Below are 17,176 nucleotides of genomic sequence, written 5' to 3' on the forward strand. Positions count from 1 at the left end.
ATGAAAGTTAATTCAGCATTTATTTTCTCATCAAAAATCATTCTAAAATATTAATTAATTACGTGCTATTTTGAATATGAAAGTTAATTCAGCATTTATTTTCTCATCAAAAATCATTCTAAAATATTAATTAATTACTAGCTATTTTGAATATGAAAGTTAATTCAGCATTTATTTTCTCATCAAAAATCATTCTAAAATATTAATTACTTGCTATTTTGAATATAAAAGTTAATTTAAGCATTTTCTGATAAAAATGTTACATGCTATTTTGAGAATATAAGTAAATTTAGTATTTTTTAAGGAAGGGATGAGAGATTACAATCTATATTAGAGAAATAGATAAATAAAGTAATAGCTATAGATAAAAATGAGACCCTCTAAAAGAATATGGTTATAAATTTATGATCATGATTTTCAAAGTATTTACTTCCTTTTAAATAAAAAATATTTTGATATATTGAAATTGACTGAATAAAATTACATCTTTTTTTGTGTGCTAAAATAGGTTAAGATAATTTAAAAAGGATAATTAAAGGGTGATAAATATACTTGCTATTGGAATATGATATTATATTAATTTCTAGCAATTGAAGGAATTTACTTTCTAAAGAATTTTTAATGGAAGATTATTAAGGTTTTGCAAATAAATTTAAATAAATTACTAGCTATTCAATTTTTTTAATTGAATGATAACTTTTTAGTTAATAAATGACTTTTGGAAAGGAATTAATTACATGCTATTTTTTATTATATTAAAATTAATTAATTTTTTTGAAGTAAACTGATGAAAAATGTATACTTTCTTTTTAATAATATTTTTATTGGTTTCTGTTAAAAACTTATTTCTTGAATTCAAAGTTAGTTTTTTTCTTGGGAATTCATCTTTCTTTTCTTTTCCTATTTATTAATTTCTTAAAAAATAATATGTTACTAATTCGTGTTCATCATCGTTGGCATCATCTTAATCTAAGGTTGATTCATTAACTAATTTTAAGATTATTCTAATTAGGTTAATAAACCTTTAATTGTTTTTTCTTATTCACTAATTTTTTATTCTAGTTAAAGATTTATTTTCTATAATTCTTCTATTTTTGCCTCCTTTTTTACGAATTTTTTTGAATAAATTGAGGATATTTTGAGTAAAAATAAAAAATTAACATATTATCTTTTTTGATGATCTTCTTTCAACTCTTAGTTTAAGGTCTGTTCATTTTTACTTTAAAAAATTTAACGAAAGAGTAGATTAAAATAAACAAACATACATGATTGGATAAAACTTGTTTGAAAATTCTTTAACAAACTCAATTTCATTTTTGAGTGAACTTGTGAACTGTTGAGTGTTTCCATCTATCATCTCAATAAGCATGTCATCTAACTAAAATTCAAAAGAAATAATTCCCTTTAAAATAATTAAAGCCTCTTTAATAGGCATTCTATTCTTTGGAACAAAATTAGTTAATCCTTCAATAATATATTTAAGCTATTTGTGATAAACAAAATTTGTAAATTCACCATCATAATTTAATTGCTTGTGCTTATTTAATGCTAAACTAATATTTATTCCCTAGACCATTGTATAAATTAGATATCCTTTTAATAATGTATGCAAATAAAAATAAATATTATATTTTTTATTTAATTTAATACCTAAAGAACATGCTTCACTCTGTTTAAATTAATAAGCATAATAATAATTTGATTTTATTAAAATAATTTTTTTTAAATATTTATTTACTCTGTTGCTTGGCTATAGTCTCACATTGACACCTAATTTTAAATATTCATCATGATAAACCTTACCTATATCTGAATCAGCTGGATCATAACACTCTGGAGCTTGATACAAGAAGTTTCCCATCTTTCATTTTTTGAAATTTATTATAATTATACCACTTTAATTTCTGATAAAAAAATATGTTCATACATATTGATTGATTGCATAGCCAGATTTATATGTTAGGTTATCTGCCATACCAAAATCAGCTATTTAAAATATTTTATAGAAAATCAATCAAGCTTGTTAGTGTTTGTTAATAATTTACAAACAACTGCATTTCCATGGTAATCAATTAAGATATTATCCATTTTCAGATCATTAACAAGGCAGTTCTTAGAGTGAATGTAGTAGAGACCTTGAGCAATGTCATTAGCATATTTGATTGCTGATATTTCATTCAGTCTTTTGTTTTAGTTCCTTTCTAAAATTTAGGTGAGAGTACCTTTTTATTTATAACATTTATTTTGCATTAAAAACTTTCAATTAAATGGTTTCATTAATTTTAAAGTAAATGAATATTAATATTTGTACCTTAACACTCAGTTAGAACTAAGTAACTGAATTGTTTTCCTTCAAATTAATCTAAAAGACTGACTACATAAGGAGAGCCTCCACATTTTTTAAGTATTTCTACTTCTTATCTCACTGTATTGCTAAGATCTTCGTCAATATTTCCTTCAGAATCTCTAACTTAAACACCTTTGATAGCATACCTCATTTTAGTTTTCGAATTCTTTGCTAACAAAACTAATCCCTATGCTCCCTATCCTAAAAACCTAAAATCAGAGTAGCCTTTATTAGTTAATTCGCTTTTCATAGTCTTATAAACTGAAGCTTATTAAGGCTTTAATTTAGGTTCTTAGATATCAGAAACTTTTGTTAATTAAGATTAAATTTGATTAGAATCAAGACAGGATAAATTATTAAATTGATGTCTTGAATATATTTTTAGTAATTAAATGTTTAAGTTTTAATAATATTGTATGTATCAAGTTTTATCAATATTAATAATTATAAATCTATTCATAAAAAATTAATATTAATCTAATCATTTTTTACTGACTAACTCAGGTTTATCGAGCATTTAGACACCTTTCATTTTGTACATCTCTTTGATTTTTTTCCTGTTTTGAAGATGCAATGCAAGCTTATATTTAGCTTCTTAGAATCCTTCAAGATTTTAGCTAATTGTTTCCATTTTTTAATGTCTCAATATTTTTTTTTCTAACAAATTAATTTGAATTAATTAATTATTTGCCAATAAACAAAATTCATTAAGTTTTTAAATGATTATTTTTTGTTAAAATCTGATGTAAATTAATTAAATCATCTCTAAAAATAATATTTGAAATATTAAAATTTCAATAATAAAATACGCATTAAATAATATTAGATCATTTTATGAATAAGATTTAAATATCCCAACTTGCCATCATCTCAATCACAAAATATTGCAAAATGACATAATAAATAAAGTTAGCATACTAACACGTAAGATAAAGCAAGAATGAAAGAAAGAAAACAAAAAAACAATTCATAGCTTTAATAATACAATGAAGTAAAGAAGCTTACAACTTAAGCTGTTAGCTATTATTGCAGTAATTTGGTATCTATTTTGTTTACTAGTTTAAGCTAAATAATATTTATCATTAATATTTTTCTATGTTTTCTTAATAGTAAAAATATGAATAAATGGCACAATAATTTTAAAGTAGCAAAACCAAAATATAATTTAAAACATAGATCATTAAATAAATGAAGCTTAGATGTCAAAATTTTTGTAAATTCTGCTCTAAAATACAATAAAATTTAGAACTATAAATATATAATAACATTTTTGTGCCTACTTTCTAAACTAGAACTTATTAAAAGACCCTTTTCTTTTATAAATAAAATTTAAATATGGTCAAGCATTATCTTATTTTTTAATATTGAGAGCCAATCAACAAAGCAAATATGTAATTGTTGAAATAAATACAATAACAAATGTATATTAGACAAAATACCTCACCATTTTTTATAAAAACAACAAAAAGTAGGTAAAATATAAATAGTATTCATATTCTTTGAAGTTTCCACAAAAAATTTATTCTTGAATAAAGGATTTGTGGATAATAAATATATATTTGATATGTAGTGCCAATAACTTGAAAAATATGCTCAAAAGATAGCTAAGTTAATATTTTTTTGTACGTTAAAACTACTCTAATAGTAAAAATAATATGTAAATAAGATCTATTTTTTACTGAAATATCCATTTTACTCGTAATATTAATATAGTGCAAATTTATGTCTTTTTTTGAATATGGCAAATAAATTACAAAAAAAGCTACTTTTCACATGCTTTATTTAATTATAAGAGTATTTATATAGTTAAATATGCAACTATTTTAGCAAAGTTTAGTTATGAAACCTTCTATCCCCTAAGTATTCTTTTTATTACAAGAAATGGTCTTCTATCTATATCAAAATAATAAATAGTGAGCTATTAGAATATTTAATAGAATCTTAATTTTCCTCCTTTTTTTGATTAAATATCTGTTTGATTTTTCTTTAAGTAGAGTTTTATTTAAAAGAAAACGCATTTCTGTCATAATTAATCTAGCTTACACCAAATTAAATATTTGAATGGAATAATTGAATAGTCAAAAAACAATACAATATGGATGAAAAATAAATTCTTAAATTTTAATTATGAATACTAACACTATGAGTAAAAAAATAAGCGAAGAGGTTATAATCAGGGTTTTCTATTTTTTTCAAAAAACCTAAAAATTTTTTACTTTTTTGTTTATTCAGGTTCGAAACCTATTTCGATACCTTTTTTATTACTTTAAATTTTCTTTGAATTTACTTTTTAATATTTATTATTCTACTAAATATTTATTTATTTCATAATAGAAAAATAATGATTTAAGAATAGCAATATAATCAAAAAGAGCGTGAAGTTTAAATTAGCTCTATTGATTAAAATATATATATAATAATAAATTTTATTCTATTATAAATAAGTATATTAATGTTATTTTATTGTATTGAGTAAGCAATTCATATATATATGCTTGTGTAAAACAAGTATATAAATATATACACATACATATATACATGAATTAATTAAGATATCTGATAAGCAAAGCCATTTATTTAAATTCATTACAAAATAAATACATAAAGAGTAATTTTAGTATTGAATATTTATCATAAATCTTCATTAATTTAATATGGCTAATTATTTCTATTAATCAAGCTCAGTTAATTTAGTTTCATTGTTAGCTTTTTTGATGCGTTTGAATTAGAAAAAGGGCTTGAAGGGTTGATTTAAATTTGGAGGTCTTTCATATCAATGATGTTATATTAATTATTTTGATATTATTCGTTATTATGGATTAAATTTATAAAATCCTGTGAAACAGATACTTTGCTGCTTTAAAACTGGCTAGAAAGCTTCGAATTATTTTCTTACTTTACAAATTAGTTGTTCCTTTTTTTATATTAGAAATATAAAGAATAAATTAAATAATAAATAAACAATATTTTTTACATTTAAATGTTTTGTTTATCATCTACCGGATCAGCAAACGTCTGCATGTTTTTCACTTAGGAATAGGAAGTATCAAGGGCATTATTGTTTTATCCATTTTCATTAATCGTTATGAAATTTTCAAGTAGAGTTTCATATTGCTGATTTATTTAATTAAGCTGCTATTAATTACCTTTATCTTAAATTGTTTCTAAACTTTGATAATTATAAATTTATTTGAGCAAAGCTTCACACTTCATCTCGTAGGTTTTTTTGTTCATATCTATTTCAAGGAGTAGTAGTTCATTTTTCTTTTGTAATGATTTGCTTTTTTTTGTGAGGTGATCAACTCTAATTTATAATTTTACATTTTTATTTTTTTCTTCTGAGAGCTATTTTTTAAGCGATTTGTTTTCTTATTAGGATTGTTCTAACTTCTTTTAGATAAAATAATATTTTAATTGAATGTCTTGGATTTTTCCCACAAATGAGTAATTTTATTATTGTAGATGATCAATTTTGTTTTAAGAATATTGAATTTGGCTGTTTATTTGTTTTTGTTGTTAATAAAAGCTTTGAGATGTTTTGTCAAAGACATCCTTTAACCATGTCATTTATTCATTTTATAGTTAACAATTATTTTATAAATTAGAATTGTTTTCTTTCAATACTTCTGATTAATTAAATGCAATTTCACTTAAATTTAAAATATTTTAATCTAAATTATTATATTATCGATACTTTAATTTTAATTTTTATAAGGTTAACTTAACTGAATAGATTCATTATGCTTCATATTAATTAGGTTACTTTGCATAGCTTCTAGCTTGAAATTGCCAGGGATGCTTTAACTTACAACATTAACTTATTAATTACTTTAGAATCTATTGATATTATTGACAGAAAAGTCTGCTGATTCAGTAAGAACTCTGTGATTAGTAAAATAATTTGGTAAAATTTGATCTAATTTGATCACTCCTTAGTTTTTATTTGACATCTGCTTAACCTATTCTGTTTCGCACCTTTCAATTAAAGCATTATTACCTTGGGTATTTAATCTTAAATTCTTCTTTTGTTAAATTTTCTTATTGTTATCCATTTTAGCAATTACTTAAGCAAGCTCTTATGCTTCTATCGAAAACTTTATTTTATTCTTCTAATGAATCTATTTATAAAATATTCTGGCTAAAGCTACTGTTGATACTTACCTTTTTTATTGAATCTAATCAGTTTATTAATAATTATTAGTATTAAAATTAAATTAATTTTCTTGATTATTTTCTTATATTTAATTCTTGTTTAGAACAGAAGGATAATCGCTTTAGAATTTTTAAATTTACTAAGAAAATTAGTTGATTTGCTCAGCAAGCATTAAATTATTTACAATATTTTATAGATTCGACAATACAGCAAATGAAAAGTGTTATCCACATTCTATTTTCTTAACATATTTATCTTCCATATTTATTTGAATTTCTTAAGGATAAGCTTATTATTGATGACTTGGATACAATCCTAAAGCTAATTCTTCATTGATATTTTATCCCCAAGAATAAGCTTTTCCTTAATCATCTGTCAGACAAATAAAATTATTCTCTTAAGTGAATCCTTTCCAAAAAATGCCATCAGCCTAAATAAATTATGGTTCATCAAAATATCCAAAGAAAGCTGTGCCCCAAACATACCTAAAAAAATATTCAAAATTAACAAAACAAAGAAATGAAATAAACAATAAATTATAAAATTAAATTTTCATTTAAAAAAAAATATTTTATTAATTTTATTTTAATTTTCTCTAAAAAAATAATAATTCTAGAATTATAAATATTAGAAGATATTTGTTGTTATTATTTTATGCGAATTTTAGTTAGATAAAGACTCGATTTAACTAGTTCCTAGTTAACCAATAGAGTTGTTACCACAAGCAAATACTTCGCCTTAGTCTGTTAGAAAAAGCGTGTGATTATCACCATAACTGACTTATTTTAGATGTCCTTCGAATGAAGGAAGAGGTATTTCAGCAGGAAAATAATCAATTACTATCCTTCCAGTACCAAGCTAACCTTGTCTACAGTCTCCTTATCCATACGCCTTTTATCCTTTTGATGCAAATAAATTAATTTGAATACTTAATTTATTAATCAAAGAATATAAAGGATAATGAAAATACAAACCCAGTATTATAGTTAACCATTTTTTCAATTTTAGACGTTTTATTTAAAAATAAAATCTTAGCTATTGTTTTTTTTCATTTTAAAAAAAATGAAATTGAAATACAATATATAAAGCATAAAAATACATTTCACAAATTCATATTATTTTTAATATTTATTTATTAATTAATTAATTCCAGTGATTATTTTATTTATAATAAACAAGCAAAAAAAAACAAACAAAAAAGATCATTTTTGATTTCAATAATTGTGTTGCATTTATATTTGATTATTTTTTTAAATTTATTTGTAAAAAGTAAAATACCTTCTAATATTTTTATAAATATTATTTAATCTTGCTCTTTTGTGATAAACTCTTTTAATGTGTTATACACTATTTATTATATTAAAAGGTTTAGTAATAAAATATGCTTTCTTATAAATAATTTTACTTTCTTAAAAAATAAGTAAGTTTTATATTCAAAAGTTGGTTTCTTAATATGATTAATTATTAAAAGCTATTTTAGTTAAATTTATATTTACATTTCTTGATTATATTTCATCCAAAATTATTTAAAATATTACAATCTATTATTAATTTTTATTTTTTAAACATTATTTTAAATCATCGAAATGTTTTACAGTCTAGTATAGAATTAACATAGTTAGTTAGCTAATCATATTTTTCCAATTATTTTTATAACTCTTACTCACTGTTTTCATATTATAATTAATTCTTACTTCTACATTAAAACATCTTAAAAAAATATAACTATCAAATATATTTATATACATTTTAATAAGATTATCTATCAAAATTGTTCTTCTAAAATATTACTGGTTGTATATTCAAAATTAAACTTATTTTTTTTAATATGAAAGTAAATTCAGCATTTATTTTATCATCAAAAATATTTTTAAGATATTAAATACTTCCTATTTTAATTCTATAAGTTGATTGTGAAAATCTTATAATTATAAAAATTTTAGAAAATTTACTTGTTTTTAAGGATCTAAAAAACTTGAAGAAGGTCTGCTATAAGATGAAAATATTACCCTCTTATTGATATAATAAAATAAAATACATTTAATCTTTTAAGAAATAAATATAAAAATTTACAGTCTAATAGAAATATGAAATACTTTTGATATTCTAATAAAAAGGAAACTCAATGAATAAAAATGAAAAAATTACTATTATTCTCTCAAAAAAGACATCTTCTAATTTAAATCTTTCAATTTTAGTGCTTTAATCTCGATATGCTTTAAAAATGATCATCATCAAAAGTATAGATCTTATATGGAGGCTAAAATAATATAAGAGTATGATATTTCCAATTAAAAAAAAATATTCAACAAAATTGTAATATTCTTTTATTTAAAAATTTAGATATGAATTAGTTTCAACTTCCATAATAACTTATTTTATCTTTACTTTTTTTAATTGTATAATTTATATTAATATTTATTTTATCAATAAATTATGAAATAGTTAACGAAAGAACAGTAATTACAAATTATATATCATAAATTTAGAAAATTGATTTTTGAATAATTTAAATGAAAAATAATTATTTTCAAAAATAGATAATTATCTTCTTAAAAAAGACATCTTATTAAAGAGGGAGGACAGTACATCCTAATAGATTTATTTATTTAATATAATATTTTCTTTTCTAAAATAATTTTATGAATTATTTACACCCAAATTAATGTTTTATTATTTTGTATAACTATAAATATATTTTTCCTTATTTTATTTACTTATTTTTATTTAAACTATAATTTTAATTAATAGTTTAATAATCTTTAAAGGTATTTTAAACTATTACTTGCTATTTCTATTTTAATTATCAAAAAAAATCTTTTTAAATATTAATTACCAACTATTTAGAATATGAAAGTCATCATTTATTTTCTCATCAAAAAACTCTCTTAATAATTAATTACATGCTACTTTAAAAATAAAAGTTAATTCAGTATTTATTTTCTGGTTAAAATCATTCTAAAATATTAATTAATTTATTGTTTATCCAACTAAGGGTATAAAATAGATTTTGGATTATATTCCTAAGAATATCAAATTATTCTCCCGTAACTAACTTTAATTTTTAGAGAAAGCTTTATTTTAAAATATGTTTTAAGAAATTACAAAACCTTACACAACTTCTCTTCCATTAGATAAAAAGGACTTCTATTATTAGATAATTTTGAAGCTCATAAATTTAATGATCTAAAGAAAGATTTATATATAAAATTATATATGAAATTTTGTATTTACCACCCAATACTACTGATACATTACTACCCCAGAGATAGGAGCAAATAAATTATAAACAAATCTATGGTTAAAAGGGGAGCCTTTTCTAATAAAAAATTATTTACACTCATAATTTTTGTAGTATTTAAATCTTTGATTAAATACTTTTTTTTGATTGTTTGTTCTATTTACTTTGATACCCTTTTTTATTATTCTACTAAATATTTATTACCTACTAGATAAATAATTATCCTAGAATAGCATTATCTCTTAGATAAATTCTGGTAAAAAAGAAAAGAAAAAAAATGCATTTCATTTAGTCATTTATATATAAATATTTAAAAAAATTCTGCTGATTACATACATATATCTGATCTGCAAAATTTTAGAAACAAGAACAGCTATATTTAGCTTATAACTTGAATTTGGGTCACAAATATACTTTGAATGGATATTTATAATTTGCAAAATAAGAAATATCAGAGTTTTTAAGCATTTGATGCTATACTTAAAAAATATCGATATTGAAATTGTTTTCTTAATTAAAAAAATAAGGAATTTTAAATCAACACCTCAATTCAATTAAAAAACAATTAAAAATAATAGTTTACTAAGTTAAGTTATTTAACCAATTAATAAAAAATATTTAAAAATAAAATTGTTTTTTTTCATGTTTAAAAAAAAAAAAAGAATTTAAAAGTTTAAGCTACAAAATAGAAAATATAAAAATATATTTCACATAGTAATATTATTTATAATATTCGTTAATAATAATTCAAGCAATTATTTTATTTATAATTAACCAGCTAAAAAACAAACAAAAAAGTGTTTTTCTGATTTTTTAAATTGTGTCCTGAATCTAACAAATATTATGTGACTCATCTCTTTTTAAAAGCAAAATAAATGATTTTTAAATTAATTTTTTCAATTAAATGAAAATTATAAATTTATTTGTAAAAGAATAATTACATTTTAATATTTATATAAATGTACTTTAGCCTTGCTCTTTTGTGATAAAATATTTTAATGGCTTATACCCTATTAATTTTATTCAAAGGTTGTAAATAAAATTATATTTTTACTATAAAGAATTTTACTTTCTCTATAAATAAGCAAGTAGAAGATATTCATATATAGGTTTAATAGGATTAATTATTACCACCATCTGTTTAAATTAAATTTAGATTTAGATTTCTTGATTTATTTCATCCAAAATTATTTAATATTTGTCTATTTCATACATTTTAATAAGATTCTCTATCAAAATTATTTTTCTAAAATATTACTCGATGTATATTATTAATTCAGCTTGTATTTTTTCATTCAAAATCATTCTAAAAGATTAATTACCTACTATTTTGAATAAAAAAGTTTATTCAGTATTTATTTTCTTATCAAAAATCATAAAAAAATATTAATTACTGACGACTTTGAAGATAAAAAAGTTAATTCAGCAGTTATTTTCTTATCAAAAATAATTCTTAAATATTAATTACACCCTATTTTGAATATGAAAGTTAATTCAGCATTTATTTTCTCATCAAAAATAAATAATTCTAAAAGTTTAATTACTATCTATATTTTGAATATGAGAGTTAATTTCATCACTTATATTCTCATCAAAAATAATTCTAAAATATTAATTACGCTCTATTTTTAATATGAAAGTTAATTCAGCATTTATTTTCTCATCAAAAATCATTCTAAAATATTAATTACTCTCTATTTTGAATACAAAAGTTAATTCAGCATTAATTTTTCATTAAAAATCATTCTAAAATATTAATTACGCGCTATTTTTAATATGAAAGTTAATTCAACATTTATTTTCTCATCAAAAACAATCATTCTAAAAGTTAATTACACTCTATTTATTTTGAAAATGAAAGTTAATTCAAGTCATCAAAAATAATTCTTAAATATTAAATACTTACTATTTTGAATATGAAAGTTAATTCAAGATTAATTTTCTCATCTAAAATAAATCATTCTAAAATATTAATTACTATCTATATTTTGAATATGAAAGTGAATTCAAGTGCTTATATTCTCATCAAAAATAATTCTAAGATATTAATTACCCACTATTTTGAATATAAAAATTAATTTAGCTTTTATTTCCTCATCAAAAAATATCATTCTAAAAGTTAATTACACTCTATTTATTTTGAATATGAAAGTTAATTCAGCATTTAATTTCTCATCAAAAATAATTCTAAATTATTAATTACACCCTATTTTGAATATGAAAGTTAATTCAGTATTTATTTTCTCATTAAAATCATTCTAAATTATTAATTACACGCTATTTTTAATACGAAAATTAATTCAGCATTTATTTCATCATCAAAGATAATTCTAAAATATTAATTACCCACTATTTTAGATATTATAGAATTTATTTTCTCATCAAAAACCATTCTAAAATATTAATTACATACTATTTATTTTTAATAAGAAAGTTAATTCAGCATTAATTTTATCATCAAAAATCATTCTAAAATATTAATTACATCCTATTTTGTAAATGAATATTAATTCAGCTTTTATTTTCTCATCAAAAATCTTTTGAAAATTTTTATTACAGACTATTTTGAATATAAAAGTTAATTCAGCATTTATTCTATCATCAAAAACGATTCTAAAATGTTAGTTACCAACTATTTTGAATATGAAAGTTAATTCAACATTTATTTCCTCATCAAAAATCATTCTAAATTATTAATTACACCCTATTTTGAATATGAAAGTTATTTCAGCATTTATTTTCTTATCAAAAATAATTTTAAAATATTAATTACAGGCTATTTTGAATATGAAAGTTAATTCAGCATTTATTTTCTCTTCAAAAATCATTCTAAAATATTAATTACCCACTATTTTGAATATGAAAGTTAGTTAATTCAGCATTTATTTTCTCTTCAAAAATCATTTTAAATTATAAATTACGTGCTATTTTGAATATGAAAGTTAATTCAGAATTTATTTTCTCATCAAAAAATCATTCTTAAATATTAATTACATCCTATTTTAAATATTAAAGTTAATTAAGAATTTATTTTTTCATTAAATAATTCTAAGATATTAATTACTTCCTATTTTGAATTAGTTAGTTAATTGTACTTTTATTTTCTCATATTTATCAATTAAAATATTAATTACAAGCTATTATGAATATGAAATTTAGTTCAGCATTTGTTTTCTATCAAAAATCATTCTAAAAATATTAATTACATGCTATTTTGAAAATGATAGTTATTTCAGTATTTATATACTCACCAAAAATCATTCTAAAATATTAATTACTTTCTAATTTGTATTTGAAAATTAATTCAGCATTTATTTTATCATCTAAAATCATTCTAAAATATAAATTACTCCCTATTTTAAATATGAAAATTAATTTAGTTTTGATTTTTTCTTCAAAAATCATTCTAAAATATTAATTACCGAATATTTTGAATATGAAAGTTATTTCAGTATTTATTTTCTCACCAAAAATCATTCTAAAATATTAATTGCTTTCTAATTTGTATTGGAAAATTAATTCATCGTTTGTTTTATCATCTAAAATCATTCTAAAATATAAATTACTGCCTATTTTAAATATGAATATTAATTTAGCTTTTATTTTTTCTTCAATAATCATTCTAAAATATTAATTAATTACTGACTATTTTGAATATGATAGTTATTTCAGTATTTATTTTCTCACCAAAAATCATTCTAAAATATTAATTACTTTCTAATTTGTATTGGAAAAATAATTCAGCATTTATTTTATCATCTAAAATCATTCTAAAATATTAATTTCAGACTATTTTGAATATTAAAGTAAATTCATCATTTAATTTTCTCTTCAAAAATTATTTTAAATTATTAATTACATCCTATTTTTATTTTGAATTTTAATTAAGCATTTATTTTCTCATCAAAAATCATTGCAAAATATTAAATACTCCCTATTTTGATATGAAAATTAATTTAGAATTTTATTTTTTCATCAAAAATTATTCTAAAATATTAATTACTTGCTTTTTAATTTGAATATGAAAATTAATTCAGCATTTATTTTTTAAAAATAATTCCATAATATTAATTACATCCTATTTTGAATATGATAGTTAATCAAGCATCTATTTCCCCATCAAAAATCTTTCTAAAATATTAAATACGCTCTATTTTGAATATGAAAATCAATTGATCAATTATTACCTCATCAAAAATATTTATAAAATATTAATTACTTCCTATTTTGGATATGAAAGTAAATTCATCATTTATTTTCTCATCTAAATTATTCTAAAATATTAATTACTCCTTATATTGAATATGAAAGTTTATTTAGTTTATTTTTTGTATAAAATAATTTTAAAATATTAATTACCGATTATATTGAAAATGAATGTTGATTTAGCATTTATTTTCTCAATATAAATCATCCTAAAATATTGATTACGTGCTATTTTTAATATAAAAGTTAGTTCAGTAGTTATTTTTACATCAAAAATCATTATCAAATATTTATTACTTCCTATTTTGAATATGAAAGTTAATTCAGCATTTATTTTCTTATCAAAAATCACTCAAAATATAAATTACAGGCTAATTTGAATATAAAACTTGATTCAGCATTTATTTTCTCATCAAATATCATTCTAAATATTATTATATTTTGATAATTAAAGTTAATTTAATATTCTCATCAACAATCATTCTAAAGTATTAATTACTATCTATTTTGAAGGTGAAAGTTAATTAAGCATTTGTTTTCTAGTAAAATATTTTTCGAAAATATTAATTACGTGCTATTTTGAGTAAGAAAGTTAATATATAATTTATTTTTTCATAATAAATCACTCTTAAATATTAATTACTGACTATTTTGAATATTTAAGTTTTATCAGCATTTATTTTCTCGGCAAAAATTATTCAAAAATATTAATTACTAACTGTTTATTTTATATAATAAAGTTAATTCAGAATTAATTTTCTCCAAAAATAATTCTAAAATATTAATTACTCCCTATTTTGAATATGAAAGTTATTTCAGCATTTATTTTCTCATCAAAAATCATTCTAAGATATTAATTACAAGCTATTTTGAATAAAAAATTAAATTCAGCATTTATTTTATAATCTAAAATCATTCTAAAATAGTAATTACTTTCTATTTTGAATATAAAAGTTAATTTAGCATTTATTTTCTAATCAAAAATGATTCTAAAATATTAATTACTGACTATTTTGAATATGAAAATTAACTTAGTATTTATTTTCTTGTAAAATAAAATTCTAATTTATTAATTACGCTCTATTTCAAATATGAAAAATTATTAAGCATTTATTTTCTAATCAAAAATCATTCTAAAATATTAATTACTATCTAGAAATAGAATTTGAGAAAGAAGAATTGGATGCTAGTCAAGCTACTGTAAAATTTTAGAACAAAAATTTGAATTAAGATCTAAATTCTACTAAATTGGCTGGAAAGAACGAGCTTAAATTAGAACACAGTCTTAATTAAATTTGAATCAGCTTAAGATAGAGTATTTACGGTATATTATTTAAATCAATTCATTTTAAAAGAAGAAGAAGATGGTGAAAGAGATCAAATATTTTACTTTTTTATAAACTTTAATTTTATTAACTAAAACTAAACAAATAATAAATAACTTATTAGCATAATAATAAATGTTAAAACTTAAATTTTACAATTTTTAAATTTATAACTTGAAATTAGATCCTTAATAAATAAATATACTTTGAATGGAAATTTTTTATTTGCAAAATTAGGATTATTTAAATTTTTTAAGCCATTAATACTATACTTACTTCAATAACATCAATATTGAAATTATTTTCTAGCCTCAAAAAAAAAAATGGAATTTTAAATGAAAACTTGAATAAATTAAAAAAAATTAAATATAATTGTTTACTACTACTTAATTAGTTAATAAAAAATATTTTAAAATAAAATCTTAATAAATTATTGATTTTTTTTTTCATGTTTAAAAAAAAAAGAAATTAAAAGTTGAAGCTACGATCAATATAGAAACATAAAAATATATTTCACAAATTCATATTATTTTTAATATTTGTTAATAATAATTCAAGCAATTATTTTATTAATAATAAACAAACAAACAGACAAACAAACAAAAAAGAGCATTCCTGATTTCTTAAACTGTGTTGCCAGAATCTAACAAATACTATGTGGCTCATCACTTTTTAAAAGCAAAACATGATTTATATTTTATTATTTTTTGAAATTAAATTTTTCAATTTAATTGAAATAAAAAATTTATTTAAAAAAAAGAATTATACTTTCTAATATTTTTATAAATTTTCATTGAATTTTGCTCTTTCTTCGGTGATAAATTCTTTCAAAGTATTATACCCTTTTTATTTTATTCAAATGTTCAGTAATAAAATATATTTTTCTTATAAATAATTTTACTTTATTTATAAATAAGCAAGTAATAGATATTCATATTTTGGTTTCTTAATAGGATTAGTTATTACCAGCTGTTTTAATTAAATTTATATTTACATTTCTTTATTGTATTTCATCCAAAATTATTTAAAATTTTACAATCTATTTTTATTTTTTATTTTTTTAATTTTCTTTTTATATTGCTATAATATTTTACAATCTAGTTTAGAATTAACATATTTAGTTAGTTACTCACATTTTTCAAATTATTTTCATAACTCTTACTCACTGTTTTCATAGTATTAGTAATTAATTAATTCTTACTTCTACATTACTATTTTTCAAAAATATTACTATCTATTTTATATATTTTAATAAGATTATCTATCAAAATTATTCTTTTAAAATATTACTCGCTGTATATTCAAAAGTAAATTTATTTTCCATCTATCTTATTTATCTTCTACTAATAATTACCATCTGTTTTTCAAAAGTATATTTTATTCTCAAATTTATGTTATGAACTCTTATTCAATTTTACTCACTATTTTATATTTACATTTTACTTTCATATTAAAAAACATTCTAAAATTTTAATTACTATCTATTTTGAATATTAAAGTTAATTCAGCATTTATTTTCTCATCAAAAATCATTCTAAAATATTAATTAATTACGTGCTATTTTGAATATGAAAGTTAATTCAGCATTTATTTTCTTATCAAAAATCATTCTAAAATATTAATTAATTACCCACTATTTTGAATATGAAAGTTAATTCAGCATTTATTTTCTCATCAAAAATCATTCTAAAATATTAATTACAACCTATTTTGAATATGAAAGTTAATTCAGCATTTATTTTCTCATCAAAAATCATTCTAAAATATTAATTAATTACCATCTATTTTGAATATGAAAGTTAATTCAGCATTTATTTTCTCATCAAAAATCATTCTAAAATATTAATTAATTACTAGCTATTTTGAATATGAAAGTTAATTCAGCATTTATTTTCTCATCAAAA

General features: G+C 19.7%; 3 protein-coding genes across 3 annotated transcripts; all 3 read right to left on the reverse strand. All coding sequences in view use genetic code 6, as the record gives it.

Moving 5' to 3' along the window:
- Positions 1 to 1,161: 1,161 nt before the first annotated feature.
- TTHERM_001504069 (kinase domain protein) lies at positions 1,162 to 2,978 on the reverse strand (the record flags this gene model as incomplete). The annotated part of the gene is made up of 7 exons (XM_012795876.1): positions 1,162 to 1,219; positions 1,266 to 1,567; positions 1,739 to 1,861; positions 1,928 to 1,986; positions 2,046 to 2,222; positions 2,312 to 2,653; positions 2,840 to 2,978. Coding segments are annotated over 7 exons (1,200 nt in total), but the record flags the coding sequence as incomplete, so codon positions are not given.
- Positions 2,979 to 4,978: 2,000 nt separating this feature from the next.
- Positions 4,979 to 7,387, reverse strand: TTHERM_01504070 (regulator of chromosome condensation (RCC1) protein, putative; the record flags this gene model as incomplete). Its single annotated transcript, XM_001029446.2, has 4 exons — positions 4,979 to 5,261; positions 5,322 to 6,018; positions 6,111 to 6,985; positions 7,341 to 7,387. 4 exons carry the CDS (start codon positions 7,385 to 7,387, stop codon positions 4,979 to 4,981), a joined length of 1,902 nt encoding a protein of 633 aa, XP_001029446.2.
- Positions 7,388 to 9,030: 1,643 nt separating this feature from the next.
- On the reverse strand, positions 9,031 to 17,029 carry TTHERM_01504080 (transmembrane protein, putative; the record flags this gene model as incomplete). The annotated part of the gene is made up of 15 exons (XM_001029447.2): positions 9,031 to 9,092; positions 9,735 to 9,795; positions 9,946 to 9,994; positions 10,078 to 10,215; positions 10,796 to 10,878; positions 11,136 to 11,212; positions 12,016 to 12,090; positions 12,227 to 12,445; positions 13,164 to 13,310; positions 14,101 to 14,175; positions 14,737 to 14,811; positions 15,097 to 15,231; positions 15,271 to 15,369; positions 16,474 to 16,506; positions 16,903 to 17,029. The coding sequence occupies 15 exons, from the start codon at positions 17,027 to 17,029 to the stop codon at positions 9,031 to 9,033; spliced, it is 1,455 nt and encodes a 484-aa protein (XP_001029447.2).
- Positions 17,030 to 17,176: the final 147 nt, after the last annotated feature.

Source organism: Tetrahymena thermophila (genome assembly GCF_000189635.1).
Source record: "Tetrahymena thermophila SB210 genomic scaffold scf_8254790, whole genome shotgun sequence".
NCBI classification, from domain to species: domain Eukaryota; phylum Ciliophora; class Oligohymenophorea; order Hymenostomatida; family Tetrahymenidae; genus Tetrahymena; species Tetrahymena thermophila.